Genomic DNA, 16,805 nt, shown 5'->3' on the forward strand with positions numbered 1-16,805 from the left:
TCTTAGATTTTTCAGTTTTTATTCCGGTTTTTTCGGGTCCAAGGGTAAAAAATCATATTTTAAATATCCGAAATCTGAAAAGATACGATTTTAAATTTATAGATTTTAAAAGTATATTAGTGCAAATTTTGAGACCGAAAAGGTCATTAAACCTTCTTTTTTTGACAAAATGCAGATTTTTATTAATTCATAAACTCATTTCAGATACAATTCTTAACATTGACGGAACAGACGTCCAATTAAAGTTACAATCAGGATACATATGAGACACTAAAGCAAGTTCATGTGCCGCCATATTCGCAGATCGCTTAATAAAATATAACTTGATGTTGTTAACCTCCCTAATGATCTCCCTGCAATCCTGAATTATCTTCCCCATACGTGATCGCATAGGAACTGCACTTCTAATCAGTTGGACTGCCACCAGACAATCAGTTTCCACCGTGACTATGTGTGAGTGAATTTCTTTTGCCCAACTCAAAGCTTCCTTAATAGCAAGAGCTTCTCCCAACACTGGTTGCATGACCTCGGGTCTGGTGCTCGACTTAGCTGTAATAAGATATCCCTCATGATTCCTGGCAATGATTCCCATCCCTGAGAACCCTTTCTCTGCAAAAATTGTTGCGTCCGTTGTAATCTTTACTTCGTTTAGATCTGGCTTTGCCCAGATTATGGCACCATCCCCTGCTGTTGGTGGAGACATAGGTGCAACAGAAAAACAATTCTGAGCCGTTTTCCACTGTGAAAGATATTCCCAAGTTTTTGCAACAATGAACATAGGTTGCCATATTTTCTTATTCCAAACTAAATCATTCCTCGACCTCCAGATTGACCAGCATAATGTGACCACCTTAGCTTTGATGTTGTCCGATTTTCTTGTTAAATTCCTTTCTAACCAAGTATGAAACTCCTCATTGTCTCCTATGTGAATACCGGGATCAAAAATCTTCCAACATGTAGTTGCTAACCTGCATTAAACCAGAGCATGAAATATAGATTCACTATCATTTTTACAGACCGAACATATATTATTAACTGGCACATGCTTGGTCTGTAGTTGCACCATAGTAGGTAGGCTTTGGGTGATAGCTCTCCAAACCATATGTAATACCTGTGGAGGGGCTGTGATAGTCCACAGGTTCTTGCAGAGGTTAACATTCATACCGACGTTCCATACTTCTTTTTGGTTTTGCAGTAATCTATAAGCTGACTTGACTGAGTAATTTCCTGAATTTTCAAACTTCCAGTTGAGCACGTCCTCCTCCAAATCTTGCTCAATCATTGTGTTAAGTATATGTTGTTGATCTTGGTCATTAAAAACTTCCCTTATAGTATCTAACTCCCATTCCCTAGTATGTGACCGAAATAAAGAGGCCACCATTTGATTTTCCAGAGCAGGAGAAACTGTAGTGACATGCGAGTTTTCTGCATTAAGCCAAGGTTGGTCCATAATCTGAATATTAGTACCATTCCCTATTCTCCAACAAGCCCCATCTGAGATAACTTTCCTTGCCTCTAGTATGCTACGCCATACGAAACTGGGACTGCCACCCAAAGTAGCTTGCATAAAACTTTTATCAGCATAGTACTTTGCTTTATATAATCTAGCAACCAAGCTATCTGGGTTTGTAATGAGACTCCAGCACTACTTCCCAAGCATAGCCAAATTAAAGTCTCTGAGCTCTCTAAATCCCAATCCCCCATTATGTTTATGCCTGGCCATTTTATCCCATGACATCCAGTTGATCTTCGACTTTTTCTCCTGTGATGAGTTTCTGAAAAAGTTTGCCATGCATTTTTCTATTTCTCGAGTGAGTTCTACTGGCAAGAGGAAGACATTCATGGCATATGACAGTAAAGCTTGAGCCACCATTTTAATTAGAATTTCTTTAGCAGGCTTGGAAATATTCTTTTCTGTCCAGGTCTGAATACTGGCTTTCACCTTGTCTCTCAAGTAACCAAACGCCACAGATTTGTTCCTGTTAGGGGAAGGCCTAGATATTTGGACGGGTCATCTGCTTCTCTAATATTGAGTTCTTGACAGATCAACTTTCTATTGTACTCAATTATGTTGGCACTAAAGAATACCTTGGATTTGCTGGCATTTATCTTCTAGCCTGATGCTTTCTCGTACACTTCTAATAGCTCCATTACCTTAGCTGCTTCATTTATATCTGCTTTGCAATACAGGTAAATATCATCTTCAAATAGCATGTGGCTGACTGTTGGTGCCTGTCTACATATTTTGATACCTTGTAGCCATTTATTCATTTCATAATGTTTGATCAGTGATGTTAAACCTTCTACACAGATAATGAAGAGGTATGGGGACAGGGGATCCCCCTGTCTCAACCCTCTACTGGGAATAATATGACCAATTTTGAACTTTCCATGAATGATTTTGTACCCTACTGTTGAAACACACTGCAGAATGAGATGGGTCCACCAGTTGCTGAAGCCCATTGCAAGTAGAATACCTTTCAAGAACTTCCACTCGATTCGATCATATGCTTTCAACATATCCAATTTAAGTGCCATGTGTCCCTCTTTTCCGAACTTCTTACGCTTCAGGTAATGCATAACTTTGAACGAAACCATTACGTTATCAGATATTAAACGTCCTGACAAGAAAGCACTTTGAGTATCAAATATTATAGTTTCTAGGACTTTTTTCAACTGATTGGCAACTACCTTCATTATAATCTTCATCACTACGTTGCATAATGCAATAGGTCGCAACTCAGATAAGGTCGTGAGGTGTCTTTTCTTTGGTATGAGAACGATGTTGGTATCATTGAGCTTCTCCAGTACTTCCCCAGTTACAAAAAAATTCCTCGTCATCTGAACTACTTCTCTCTCCACCACCAACCAATTTTTTTGGAAAAATGCCGGGGTCACGCCATCAGGACCCGGTGCTTTATCAGGATGCATACTGAATATTGTCTCTCTCACTTCCTCTTTAGACACTGGTTCGAGTAACGATTAATTTTGTTGGTCAGAAATAGTTTTAGCAATACAGTTCAACACGCCCCCTACCTGAGTTTGATCTTCAGTGAATAGCTGTTGAAATTACTGTCTGATCAAATCATGCATTCCACAATTCCAATCCACCCACTCTCCATCTTCGTTTTTCAATCTCTGGATATAATTGTTCCGCTTTCTCCTGTTACACGAAGCATGGAAATATTTAGTGTTTTTATTACCTATTTTTAACCATAATTATTTTGATCTCTGTCTCCAGAAGATCTCCTTTTGGTCCAAAATCAAGTGCAGTTTCTTCCGAATAAGATCGTATTCCTCCTTCGCTTGAGCATCTCTTTTTCCCCTCAACACTTTCAGCCTGATTTTGCATTCTCTGATTCTTGTACTGAAACAACTCATGATTTCTCGGCCCCAAATATCTAAATTTTCAGCACATCTTTCAACCTTTTGAATAACATTATCGTTGTCCTTCTCATCTCTAACAATTTGAAAGCATATAGGTTCGGTTAACCACGCATTTTCAAACCGAAATTGTTTCTTCTTATTGCCACTAGTTTTCTGCTCTGGAACAACTAACAATGGACTGTGATCCGACGGGGAACCTTCAAGATTGTACACTTTGGCCATGTTGAACATAGAAATCCACTGATGGTTTGCCAACACTCTATCTAAACGAATCTCAATCTAATGCTCCGTATTCCATCTTTTTTCCCAGATGTATTGATGACCAACAAGCTCCAGATCATGTAGATGAGAATCTTGTAAGCAGCTATTAAAACCGTCAATCAAATAGTTAGGATATTGAGACCCACCCTTTTTGTCCGCCTGGGATATGACATTGTTGAAATCACCCACTAAGCACCAGGGAAGATTTGCACCGCGTGCTAAATTTCTGATTAAATCCCAGGTTTTATGTCTGTTAGCTCTTGCAGGCTCACCATAAATACCCGTCAAACGCCAGTCAGGCTTCACATTTGAACTCACAATAACATCAATATGCAAACGAGAGAAGCTTTGAAGATCAACTTTATCTCCAGTTTTCCAAAACATGGCAATACCACCATTTTTGCCTTGTGGTTCTACTGCAAGAAAACTATCAAATTCTAGCTTCTTACATAACACTTCCATTTTCTTATAACTACTAATGGTTTCGCTGAGAAAAACGAAGGATGGTTTTTCTACCGGTGTTAAATGTTTAAGGAACTGAACTTTCCCTGGCTTACCTGATAAATTCCTCTCCAGCCAAGTTCGAAAATCTACAGTCCCATTTGTGTTAATCCCAGGAATAAAAATTTGCCAACACATATCAGCAACCCTGTATTGAACTAGTGCATGGAGAATAGATTCAGTTCCTTCTTTTCAAAGAGGACATATATTATTTACTGGCACATGCTTCGATTGTAATTGAAGCAGAGTTGGTAAACAATAAGTAAGAGCCCTCCAGATTAGATTTAAAGCTTGAGGAGGAGCTGTAATGTTCCACAAACTCTTCCAGAATAGGATATCTTCATCCATACCCCAGTTTCCTTTTTCTTGTTGCAGTAGTTTATAAGCCGATTTAACTGAATATTGGCCTGAGTTTTCCAACTTCCAGGTTAAAACATCATCTTCTAACTCCTGTTCAATAGTAGTGCTAGCAATGAGATGTTGATCTCTCACTTCGAACACATCATTGACTACCTCAAAATCCCATTCTTTACTATGCTCGTAGAACAAAGAAGCTACCCTTTGATTTTCTAGAACTGGTGACACTGTGGTGATGTAAGGGTTGTTATTTTTCAGCCAAGGTTGCCCCAAAATTTGAATTTTAGTTCCATTACCAATCCTCCAACATGAACCAGCTGAAATAATCCTTTTCACCTCCAGAATGCTTCGCCAAATGAAACTAGGACTACTACCCAACTTAGCCTCCATAAAATCTCTATCAGCATAATATTTGGCCTTGTACAGTCTAGCCACCAAGCTCTCCTGGTTAGTAATCAACCGCCAACATTGTTTCCCAAGCATTGCTAAGTTAAAATCACGCAAATCTCTAAATCCGAGACCACCATTATGTTTATGATTACTCAATCTATCCCATGACATCCAGTTGATAGGAGAGCTATTATTCTGCGAAGAGTTCCAGAAAAACTTGGCCATACAAATCTCTATATCTCGAATAAGGTTTAGAGGCAATAGAAAGACATTCATAGCATATGAAGGTAATACCTGAGCCACCATTTTGATTAAGATTTCTTTTGCAGGCTTAGAAATCTTTTTCACATTCTAGTTTTGAATGCTCGACACCACTTTATCTTTTAGATACCCGAAAACTGCAGATTTGTTCCTACCTAAAATGTTGGGTAGGCCCAAATATTTCGATGTATCATCAGCCTCTCTAATAAGAAGGACTTGACACACTTGCTCTTTGTTGTAATTAATGATATTGGCACTGAAGAAAACCGTGGACTTGATGGAATTAAATTTTTGGCCTGAGGCTTTCTCATACACCTCCAACAGTTCCATAACTTTTCTTGCTTCCTCCCATAAGCTTTACAGTACACATAGTTGTCATTTACAAACAGCATATGGCTTACTACTGGGGCTTTCTTGCAAATTTTAATTCCTTGTAACCACCTGTTATTCTCGTAATGCTTGAGAAGAGCAGAGAGGCCTTCAACACAGACAATAAACAGATATGGCGATAGAGGATCGCCTTGTCGCAAACCACGACTGGGGATTATTGGACCCATTTCAAATTCACCATGAAATATTTTGTATTCCACTGTCGACACGTATTTGAGAATTAAATTAGTCCACCAGTTGCTGAACCCCATAGCTAGAAGAATGCCACGAAGAAATTTCCATTCTATACGATCATAAGCCTTGGACATGTCTAGTTTGATAGCCATGCGACCTTCTTTGCCAAATTTCTTACATTTTAAATAATGCATAATTTTGAACGACACCATGATATTATCTGATATCAAACGGCCAGGAAGAAAAGCGCTTTGATTATCTGAGATAATGGTTTCCAACACCTTCTTAAAATGATTTACAATAACCTTTATAATTATTTTCATAACTACATTACACAAGGCAATTGGCCTCAACTCTTTCAAGTTCGCTGGGTGTTTCTTCTTTGGAATGAACACAATGTTGGTGTTATTAACGTTCTCTAAAAGCTCTCCTGTTGTAAAAAATTCATTTGTCATGTTCACAATACTTTCCCCGACTACCAATCAGTTTCTTTGAATAAATGACGGGGTCATGCCATCCGGCCCCGGAGCTTTATCTGGATGCATACTAAACAGGGCTTCTTTCACTTCCTCTATTGTAACTGGTGCTTTAAGCTCTGCATTCTGCTGGTCAGTAATAGTCCTCAAGATGCAATTGAGAACCCCCTCTACTTGGGTTTGATTTTCTGTAAACAACTGTTGAAAGTAATCTCTGATTGTGTCTTGTAAACCACTCCCCCAGTCGACCCATTCACCATCTTCGTTTTTCAGCCTTTGTATATAATTATTGCGCTTCCTTCTATTACATGTGGCATGAAAATATTTAGTATTTTTGTTCCCCGCATGCAACCAGAGTTGTTTCGATCGCTGTCTCCAAAAAATTTCTTTCTGATCCAACACTAGATGTAACTGCTTTCTTGTCGACTCGTAAGCAATAACTGACTGTGAATCTCTCTTATTTCTTAGAATTTTCAGCTGAATCTGACATTCCTTTATTCGTTTGCCAAAGTTGCCAGTTACTTCTCGACCCCAAACCTTCAAACTTTCCGCGCATTTCTCCACTTTTTGCATTACATTGCCATTTGGGTCCTCCTCCCAGCAATCTTTTATAATTTGAAAACACGTAGATTCAGTTAACCATGCATTTTCAAATTTAAAGTGTTTCTTTTTACTACCCCGGAATGGCTGCTCTGGTACAAGTAAAAGCGGACTATGGTCAGACGGAGAACCCTCAAGGTTGTAAACCTTAGCCCTACTAAATTTGTCAATCCACTGATCATTTGCAAGGACTCTGTCTAACCAAATTTCTATCCAGTTGCTAGTGTTACGCCCCCGTTCCCTAGTAAATTGGTGGCCAATGAGGTCTAGATCATAGAGCCGGGCATCAATCATGCACTCATTAAAACCCTCAATCAGATGACTAGGGTAAGAAGAACCTCCTTTCTTATCAGCTTGAGAGGTAACATTGTTGAAATCTCCTACTAAACACCAAGGGAGATTTGCATCGCGTGACAAATTCCTTAACAACTCCCACATTTTGTGTCTCTGAGATCTTGCAGGCTCCCCATAAATACCTGATAAATGCCAATCATCCATACCGTTGGAACTAATACAAACATCAATATGCGAACGAGAGAAGCTTAACAATTTGACATTAATAGCATTCTTCCAAAACATCGCAATACCTCCACTCTTGCCTTGAGGCTCAACTACAGCAAAGCCTTCAAACCCCCAATTATTACACAACTCCTCCATCTTGGCATAACTACTAATAGTCTCACTTAAGAACAGGAAGGCAAGCTTTTCTACACGGGTTAAGTCTTTAAGGAACTGAATCTTCCCAGGGGAACCCATACCCTGGCAGTTCTAAGTCAAGGCATTCATAATGATTGGCGGGTCTGCATAGCAGTCCCCGTCATTAGTTCGTTTTTTGATAGCTGCATAAGCCCGTCTGGTGTATCCATGTCCGTAGTTTGTTCCTGGGATTTTGCCTATGTGTCATTTTGGTCCAGATTGGTTCTTCTTCACTTTGGGTCCACCACAAATAAACTATCCGGCCCATTGGTGTTTCCCTCGAATACATTTTTTGATTTCTGAATATATTGATTTGGAATCTCCGTGTTTCCTTTGGAAGTGCCTAATATTTTTTCCTTATCCCTTAAACTAATTTGTTTTTCAATCGCTGATCTCGTGCTAACCTTTTTTGATTGAGCTTCATTATCGTGGTTTTCCATAATCTTATTATTATCCTTTAAAGTTGTTACAACTAACCTTCCATCCCCCTGAAATTTCGCCTTACCTTCCTCACTACCATTTCCAGTCGCCGGCGTGCTTGGAGTTGCAGGGCTTCCTCCCCAGTCACTTCCACCTTCACCATTTCTTAACCATCTTGATGTATTTTCATTCTTTGTATTCTTACTTGGTGCCCTTAACCACGTACCATATGTCCGTTCAATCTCCTTTCCTGGATTTGCATAGAATACGAACTCTAAGTCTATAGTATGCCTTGCATAAACCATTAAGGTTCGTTGGATCAGACTTGATAAATTGGCCAACATAATTAGCAATACCTTTCAATATATTTTCTGAAACAAGACCTTTGGGAATATCATACACCTGTATCCATATATCAGCTTCGTCCAATGTCATCTCCTTAGGATCTTCACCTCCTACTAACTGTTTAAGTACTAACATCCCTTGCTCAAATAACCATGGCCCACCATCAATAACCTTCTGCATATCCATGGGATGGTAAAAGACAAAAGAATATCTCATATCCCTTATATCATGAATCTCCACGCTTTCTTTTGGTATACTTATGATTTGACGATTATGTGGTCAAAGTATACTTTTAACTTCAAGCAACTTTATAGGTTCTATGATTCTTAGCCAAGGTCCAAATAATAGAAGTGCAAGTAATTGGCTTTGAATTTGTGCTTTTGAAGTTTAGGTGGATGATTACAAAGTTTACTATTGATCGACTTATAATCCCCCGGAACACTGAAGATGCTAGAAGGGGTTATAAGTGATACCTTTCGTAATGATACTATATACACGAAATATGCGTTGACCAAGATCGAGATAAATGAAATGCAAAGTAATTGGTCAACTCGTGTGATTAAATCCACCTTTGAAGTTTAGACGGATGATTACGAAGTGCGAGTAATTGGCCAACTCATGTGATTTAATCCGTCTCTTATATTTGACAAAATTACGAAGATCACTATTGATCGATTTATAATCTCTCGGAACACTAGAGATGTTAGCGAGATTATAAAACGATACCTTTCGTAATTATACTATATTCATGAAATATGTTGGTCAAGATCGAGATAAATAAAATGCAAGTAATTGGCCAACTCGCGATGTCAAATATGAAATCTCACTCGTGAGGAGTTATTTATATATTTATGAATTCTCACTCGTGAGGAGTTATTTAGAGATTTAAGTACTTGTATATTATAGATCTTCTTCGTATAGAGCTTCGGTTTGAAGATCAAGTACTTATTCGAATTTCGAGTTTGAATCTTCGTTCTCTTTTCTTAGAGAACCTTCTTTATAGGAGATCTTGTATTAGAGCTTGAGATGAAGTAGAGAAATTAAGTACATAGCTCAAAATAAAGAAAACCAAAGAAGAAGCTAAAAACTCACCACTTTTGGAAAACGGTCGGAAAAATTCGCCGGAGGTTCGGCCGGATTTCGGCACTATGGACGAACTTGGGCAGCCCTTCGGGAGGCCGGCAAGTGGTGGTGAATGATCTCACTTGGTGGGACAAGCTTGGTTGGGTGAAGCTAAGCTTGGATATCAAAAACCTTAAGAATATGTGTATATATTTAAGAGAGAGAAGGTTTTTGAGAAGAAGTGTTTGTATAGAATTTGAAAGAGATGAAGAGAGGCACTTGTTGAAAAATTCTCAGCAAGTATTTGGCTTTTTAGCTTAATTAAAATGGGTTGGGGTGGGGGTTTATTTATAGAGAAAGTTGGGTGGAATGAATGGTTGAGATTTGAGAAGGATTGGATGGTGGATGGAGTGTATTACATGGATTGATGACATGGCAAGTAGGTTGTGTTTCTTTGAAAGTGGGAAGGAAGAACAAGCTAGTATTCATTCAAATCTCAGCTGATATATATATATATATATATATTAAATATATATTTTCCTTTTTTTAATCATTCTTTAATTACTTTAATTAAGGATTAAGCATCATTAATCATGACCACCCCAAAAACTCTTAAATAAATATCATTAAAATATGATAATTACCTAAATATTATAAAATGATGGCCTGCAAATTTTGGTCAATAATGGTCAATGGTAGCTAGGTCAAACGTGGTCAACTGTGGGACCAACTACCTCAAAATTCGTGCCCGGACAAAAATTCTCGAAACGCTACAAAATTTTTACCATGCATATAAAATACCATTTAAGTGATCCATACCAAATTTCAAGTCATTCTATTATGTGGAAGTATTTATTTAGATTTAAAGCGATTCTATCGGCCTTTACTTCCGAATAAAAATACTATTGATCTGGGAATGAAAGAGATGGATATTTTGACCAAAGTTTTGACTTGTATAGATACTTAAAATATATTTCCTAATATATAAAATATATTTGAGTGGTAGGAAATATTTTTGAGTATTTTTGAATAATTTTCTCCGAGAAATGCTGATTTTACGAAACGGGAGAAAATTACTTTACGAACACACAGAATGAGTGTAAAAATGGATATTAATACTTCAACCATGAATATTAATAAACTTTGAATAAAAACTCTTTTGAAGGATGTAAAATATATTTAGGAGCAAAGAGTAAAATATTTTTGATTTAGCACGAGATCTCTAAAGAATATTTATGATATATTCCTTATTCGAGCTTGTTGCCTTATTGATGTTGCAAATGTGATCTAAAAAATATCATAACTTGATATTTATTATTTGATCAAATTGCCTTAGAGATATATTCCATAAAATATAATTTTGATATTTTTAGAATAATGGAATATCTCTTCTATAAATAGTCTTGAAAATAATTTAGCTGGTTTGACAATTTGACTTTGATCCGGATTAATTAAAATCATGTCCTAATGGAGAGGATCTAAGTGTATTTAAATTTTATGTTTAATCGTATAAATACCAAAATAAATAATATATTGAAGATATTCTTTCACAATCCCTGGAAGTTCCAGGCCAACGCATTCATAATGATTGGCGGGTCTGCAAAGCAGTCCCCGCCATTAAATCGTTATTGAATTCAAAATATGTACAGATTGAATATCAATATCACTTAGTTGGTCTTGGGCTTTTTCAGTAATTTCTCTCTGCTCCGAATTTGTTCTTCTACGTTTAGAGTCCACTATAATTAAACTATCTGGCCCATTTATGTCTCCCTCCAAAAAAGAGTTTTTGAATTTGATATATAAGGCTGATATATCTCCATATGCTTATTTGTCTCCGAGTTGCCTTTTATCAGGCCTGCAATTTCTCCCTTATCACTTATACTGATTTGTCCCCCTATCCTTGATTTTGTGCTGATTTGTTGGTTTTGAGCTTCTATTACGGGACTTACCTTATCTGATGCATCCTCATCTTTCCCATCAGAATTTCTCACATGTACACTGCCGCCACTACGGAGCCATTTAGCCCCCATAGTATGTGTTCTTCTCCTTGGGTCTGCACGAAGCCAGGCACCATATGGTTGTTCGATTTGTTCCATTGGCCTATCAAAAATGCTATCACAAAAGCGCTCCCCATGTCCAATCAACCCACATATGAAACAAAACGTAGGAATTGCTTCATATTTAAAGTTAACCCAACACCACTCTTTTTCTGATTTCCTTAACTTCATTCTACGTTTAATGGGTGAAACAACGGTATTGAAACTCTTATACGAAGAAAGTCTCTCCATACTCCAACAAAATTATTATGATCTCCGTCAATGTATTTCCCCAAGTAGTTGCCAACATCCGTAGCTACCCGTTGTGATATATATCTGGTACTCATGTCATGTAACTGAACCCACACATCAATGTTTCTGATCTCTACTGTCCTAGGGTTGTCTCCCTCTTTAAGCCTTTCAAATACCAGATGGAACTTTCCAAACATCCAGGGGCTCCCTTCAATCACCCTCCGAATGTCAATTTTATGGTAGAATTGGAATAAGAATCTGTTAGAGTCCAGTTGCTTCATATAAACCCCACGTCCAGGTCTCCAAAGTGAGGCCATCTTATGTTGCATAACTTGAAAGTCTATGTGTGAATCTGTAAGAAAGTGTCCCACTAAACACCATCTTGTGTCGATTTCGCTTAAATCTTCCTCCACATTCTCACAGTTCAGTCCACTATACTCCTCATCTTCGAGTTGAATAGTAGCAAATGCATCCTTCATTTCTTTCATCGTACTCTTGTGTTTATCCATTGTGGAAACAGATTGTTATGGAACCAGGTTGAGATAACGATCACTATTTGATAGAGAAAACGAAATGACTAGCACTTCACTGAAACATACATGTCAGATGACAAGACTTTTTTAGTTAGGTCATTAAACCTTTAGTTTACCTATAAGTTGTGTTTCGTCGGATCAACGAAAAAAATAGGGGGTTAAGAAAGTCTGCACAATGGTACCACGTTAAATAGTACTCCATGACACATTATTAAGGCTGAGCAAAACCGAACCGAAACCGAAAAACCGAGCCAAACCAGACAAGTTCGGTTGGGTTTGAATTATTTTTAAAATTTCGGTTATTTCAGTTTTTCGGTTTGAACCGAAATAAATTTGGTTTGGTTCGGTTTTCCAAAATATTAGTTCAGTTTAACCGAATTAACTGAATTATATATACGTATAATTATTTTTATATATAGTATAATATAATAAATATAATTTTAAATCACAAATACAGACCCGTTGCTTGCGACTTGCAGTAGATTCGTATCATCGCTGATTTGATTCTTGCAAGTATAGAAGGTTCTTCCAAATCCAACAGATTTGCTAAATCTAAACTACCGAAGTCTGACAACATGACAACATGTTTTGGTATATAAACTAAAACTCAATGTATGTTAATCAAATTAATATGATGATCTTTAATTTATTATGCTTTTTCTTAAAAAAAGTAATAATTTCAAAGTGACTGTAACTTGTAAGAAATAAGAACCAAATATGGGACTTCATTTGTATTTCCAAAAAGCCAGAAACAGATTGATTTTAAATATTTCGGTTTTTATAAACCGAACCGAAATAGCCGAAATATTTCATTCTGGTTTCCTGTTCGGTTTATACATAAGTTCGGTTCGGTTTAGTCAGTAAAAATTTAACAATTCGATTTTTGGTTAATTCGGTTCAATTCGGGTTCTGACCGAACCGACCGAATGCTCAGCCCTACACATTATCGCCCCGTTTGGTATTGATGTTGCAGACAGCTACAACAGTTTTTTGCTGAAAAACTAATAGAAGGATATTTGGTAAATTTTAAAAACTGTTGTCTGGAAAAGAGTTTTTGGTCTAAAAGCTGTTGTTAGCAAAATCATGTCCCCCATGCTTTTGGAAAAGCTGTTTTCAACTTTTGCGGAAAATAGCTATCAGTTTCACCATCAAACCTTCTAAAAAACATTATTTTTATATATTATATCTCAAAATATACATAAATTAAAAAAAAATATCAGACAGTCATCTAATTTTCCTGACAACACTTTTTCTTATAGCACAACAATTTTTAACAACACTCTCAAACAAAGCTTATATCATATAAGTTGCGTAAATCTAATTTTTGGGAATACATATTATATTAAACTTATATGTCATGATCTTTTATACCTTTTCAAAAATCACAATATCGTCATAGATCATTTCTATCTAGAATTAAATAAGAATTTTGATACATTATGCGATGTCATGAATAAACTACAAAATTAACCATTTAAAGTGAATAGCCTTTTCTTGAAATATATTCGAAATAATGAATCTATATTAGTAGAGCATGATTTACTCTTGCCTTCATTTCTATCTAAATTAAAATTTAAGGACGTGTATGAGATACTTAAGAATAAGTATTATTCATATAATTTCAAAAAAGGTATACGCATTTCAACCTTATTGAGAATATTGAGTCGACTCATTCAACGTTCCCACTATGAGCAATACGTATTAAAATTAGTTATAGCCTACGAGGGATACCGTTTTTATTTGCCTGTTTTATGGATTTTCGAGGCCGAATCTATCGCAGCGGTATTTTGCATTTCCACGAACGTGATCTAACCAGAATCCTGGTTGTCTTTGCGTAGACGGACGACATTTTTAGTTTAAACGCCCTAAACGGTGAAAAGATAGAATCTTTTATGGAAGCAACATCCTTCCATTTTGATGGGTTTAAAAATAACTCTCTTGGTAAGACGTGGATTAAACAAAATATCATATCTATAGCTAACGATAATAATGCTTTAATCAAAGTAGCACGTGATGGTAAAAAACCATTACAGTTATTGTCATGTGTTGTTGCACTCTTGGATTACGTTGTCAAGAATAATAATGTTAATGATCCCGCTCTATTATTCTCAGAGATCATTGGGTCTCCTATAATCCAGGATGCCCCCGCGAGTGCTTATCAGCTAATAAGCTATTTTTTATTGGACAAAGTGCTAGCTTCGCAAACCAATCTTATAGCCCTCGATAATAAGGATTATATTCGTGATTTGTATGATTACCTTCTTGCGGATTTACAAGCCTCTATAGTAAAAGATTATCCAAATGATTCACTCATTCTTTCTGTAGGCCAGAATCCGACGCGTAAGATAGTGAAGAATATATTAATTCCAATAATATATGGTAAAACTCTAATGAGCACTGCTACCTATCTGCAAGAGGCTTTACCACTAGATCTGGGCCAGCGCTCAAGAACAGTGTCAAAAGTGTTTTATATTCTTTGAAAAGAAAATTAATAAGTTGTATTATTTGATGAATATGATCAAAAATATTTGTTGGTTCTCGTCAGAAAGGGAGCTTGTTGTTTGCTATAAACTACCGTTATTTACATTCATTTTCGCGGGATTTTAGGCTGCAAGTCCATTTCCGCACGTAGATGGGATCTCAAATCTGACAAGTTAGCGTTTTCCCGGGATTTTTACTTGTTTTGGATTTCTCTTCCTAAGGCGGCATCTCAATGTGATAAAAAGACCCAAACCCCGTGTTTTAGGCTTGTTTTTTGAGTAGAAGAAAGGAAAGTAATTTCGTGAAATGGCATTCGTAGCCAGCAAGCAATATCATCATGTTCTTATTAAAGAATTTCAATTTCATTGTGTTAGCTCTCTTGTTCTTGGACCGAAGGAGGAGGTAAGAGTTTATAATTTAAAATCATTTGATATTTTATTAACATCATATGTTGTTCTCATCTTTTTATGAAAGTAACCAAGAGCAAATTTTAAATATATTTGATTCTCAAATTTTAAAATATTGTGACTTGTTTTTTCGAAAAATTAAATTTATCAAGTAGGTTCATATAAATATCATTAAAGTAAAAGTACATCAAGTAGTATACTATTTTAGGGTAATATCGAATAATTTTGTTAAACATCCCCATGATAGTACAACTTGAACAATATCAAATGCTAAAATAAATTGGCAGAAGAGTACATAATATTCATTTCGGTAAGGTTTCTTTAAAAAATATTTCGGTCCATACCGAATAAACCGAATAAACATTGTCATAAATATTATAATTTTATATTATGTCCATTTTATATATATCTTAAAAATTATAATAATATTTAACCTCTACACACTCTTAAAACTATATATATATCACATTACTTTAATTCTGTTTTAAATTTTATAATTTTTAATATAATTTTCTTTTGAAAAGAAATTAGGTTCGTTTGGTTCTGTTCGATCTGGTCCATAATATAACTCCGGTCTGGTCCGGTTCGGTCGAAGAAAAAGTGACAACTCGATTTTCTGGTCTATTGGGTCTGGACTGAACCGACCGAATGCTCACCCCTTCCGCATTCTCGTAAAACGTGATCCAGTTCCTAAATTAGATTTGATAATTCATTAATGTGAACAATTTTACATTATAATTAATTCATACTCCAAATTATTAATAATTCATGAAGAATAATATATGCAAATGACAAATTCACGTAAAATTCGTAGAGTGAAGTTTTTTGACGGAGGCATTTAGTATCAACAAAATCCGAGTTTTGTAGCCGGAAACAAAATTTATGACGGTGGTTCTTCGCCCGAAAAGTTGAACATGATATGGTGGTTGTGTTTAGTGGTTTATGAGATTGATTAGGGTTGTGGTGGCTGATTTGCGCTCTTAACTTCTAACCCCCTTACAATTTGCCTACGTATTCATATTTATAGGCAATGAAGCCAACATAGTTCTTGTGGAACAAGAAACCTAATACACTTAGATTTCTCATCCCGAGGCCCAGTAGAAAATCTACTAAAAATCGTCTTCTATTAGCTTTATAAATGTCCGCCGATGAGGCCTAAACACAAAGGCTCAAGCCTTACCTACGGCTTCAAGACTTCGTAAATAAGGCATCTCCTCGGTCGAGGATCACCCTCCGCTTTTACCCCAAATGTTGGACGCATCCTTCTCTCCCGGATAGGGACCCCTACCAGATTGTAGGACATATGATCCCAAACTTTCGGGTGCAAAGTGTCGGATATTTCAAAATCTCCCAACGAGGACACCCGTTGACTATAGAGACATAGCTCCCAAAACACACATCAGAATTCAACTCACATCCCCAATAAGGACATTCATTGACTACAAGAGGAGGTCTTCCGTCCAGGCATACTCCTGGAGGTCTCTGGCCACGGAAACCTCATTCCTGAGGTTGTATTACAGAAAGAAATTCTTCAATAAATTATGTGCATAATTAGTAACAATATTTTTCCCTTTTCGATGCATCCAAAAACTTCGTCCAAGGCACATATTAAAGTCTCATCCTAAAACTATATTTACTTATTAGTGCGTGACCTACCCCGTGTATAAATTGGGACGCTCCTTATCACATAAAACTTTTTAGGAAGTTTAGGACTCTCCATGTCATGTCATCATCTATCATCTGGACGTGCCCTAATGTGTGGGAAAGCCAGCTTTA

At 36.6% G+C, this 16,805-nt stretch overlaps 5 protein-coding genes across 5 annotated transcripts; all 5 read right to left on the reverse strand.

Annotated features, from left to right (window-relative positions):
* Positions 1-187: 187 nt before the first annotated feature.
* LOC141691804 (uncharacterized) lies at positions 188-1,567 on the reverse strand. Its single transcript, XM_074496557.1, has 2 exons — positions 1,212-1,567; positions 188-968 (listed from the first exon to the last, which is right to left on the reverse strand). The coding sequence occupies exons 1-2, from the start codon at positions 1,565-1,567 to the stop codon at positions 188-190; spliced, it is 1,137 nt and encodes a 378-aa protein (XP_074352658.1).
* A 1,652-nt stretch (positions 1,568-3,219) lies between these two features.
* On the reverse strand, positions 3,220-3,609 carry LOC141691805 (uncharacterized). Its single transcript, XM_074496559.1, has one exon. The coding sequence runs from the start codon at positions 3,607-3,609 to the stop codon at positions 3,220-3,222; it is 390 nt and encodes a 129-aa protein (XP_074352660.1).
* A 57-nt stretch (positions 3,610-3,666) lies between these two features.
* Positions 3,667-4,287, reverse strand: LOC141691806 (uncharacterized). The gene has a single exon (XM_074496560.1). It carries the CDS (start codon positions 4,285-4,287, stop codon positions 3,667-3,669), a length of 621 nt encoding a protein of 206 aa, XP_074352661.1.
* A 54-nt stretch (positions 4,288-4,341) lies between these two features.
* On the reverse strand, positions 4,342-5,202 carry LOC141691807 (putative mitochondrial protein AtMg00310). The gene has a single exon (XM_074496561.1). It carries the CDS (start codon positions 5,200-5,202, stop codon positions 4,342-4,344), a length of 861 nt encoding a protein of 286 aa, XP_074352662.1.
* A 6,342-nt stretch (positions 5,203-11,544) lies between these two features.
* LOC141691808 (uncharacterized) lies at positions 11,545-12,117 on the reverse strand. Its single transcript, XM_074496562.1, has one exon. It carries the CDS (start codon positions 12,115-12,117, stop codon positions 11,545-11,547), a length of 573 nt encoding a protein of 190 aa, XP_074352663.1.
* Positions 12,118-16,805: the final 4,688 nt, after the last annotated feature.

Source organism: Apium graveolens, chromosome 10 (assembly GCF_009905375.1).
Source record: "Apium graveolens cultivar Ventura chromosome 10, ASM990537v1, whole genome shotgun sequence".
Lineage (NCBI taxonomy): Eukaryota > Viridiplantae > Streptophyta > Magnoliopsida > Apiales > Apiaceae > Apium > Apium graveolens.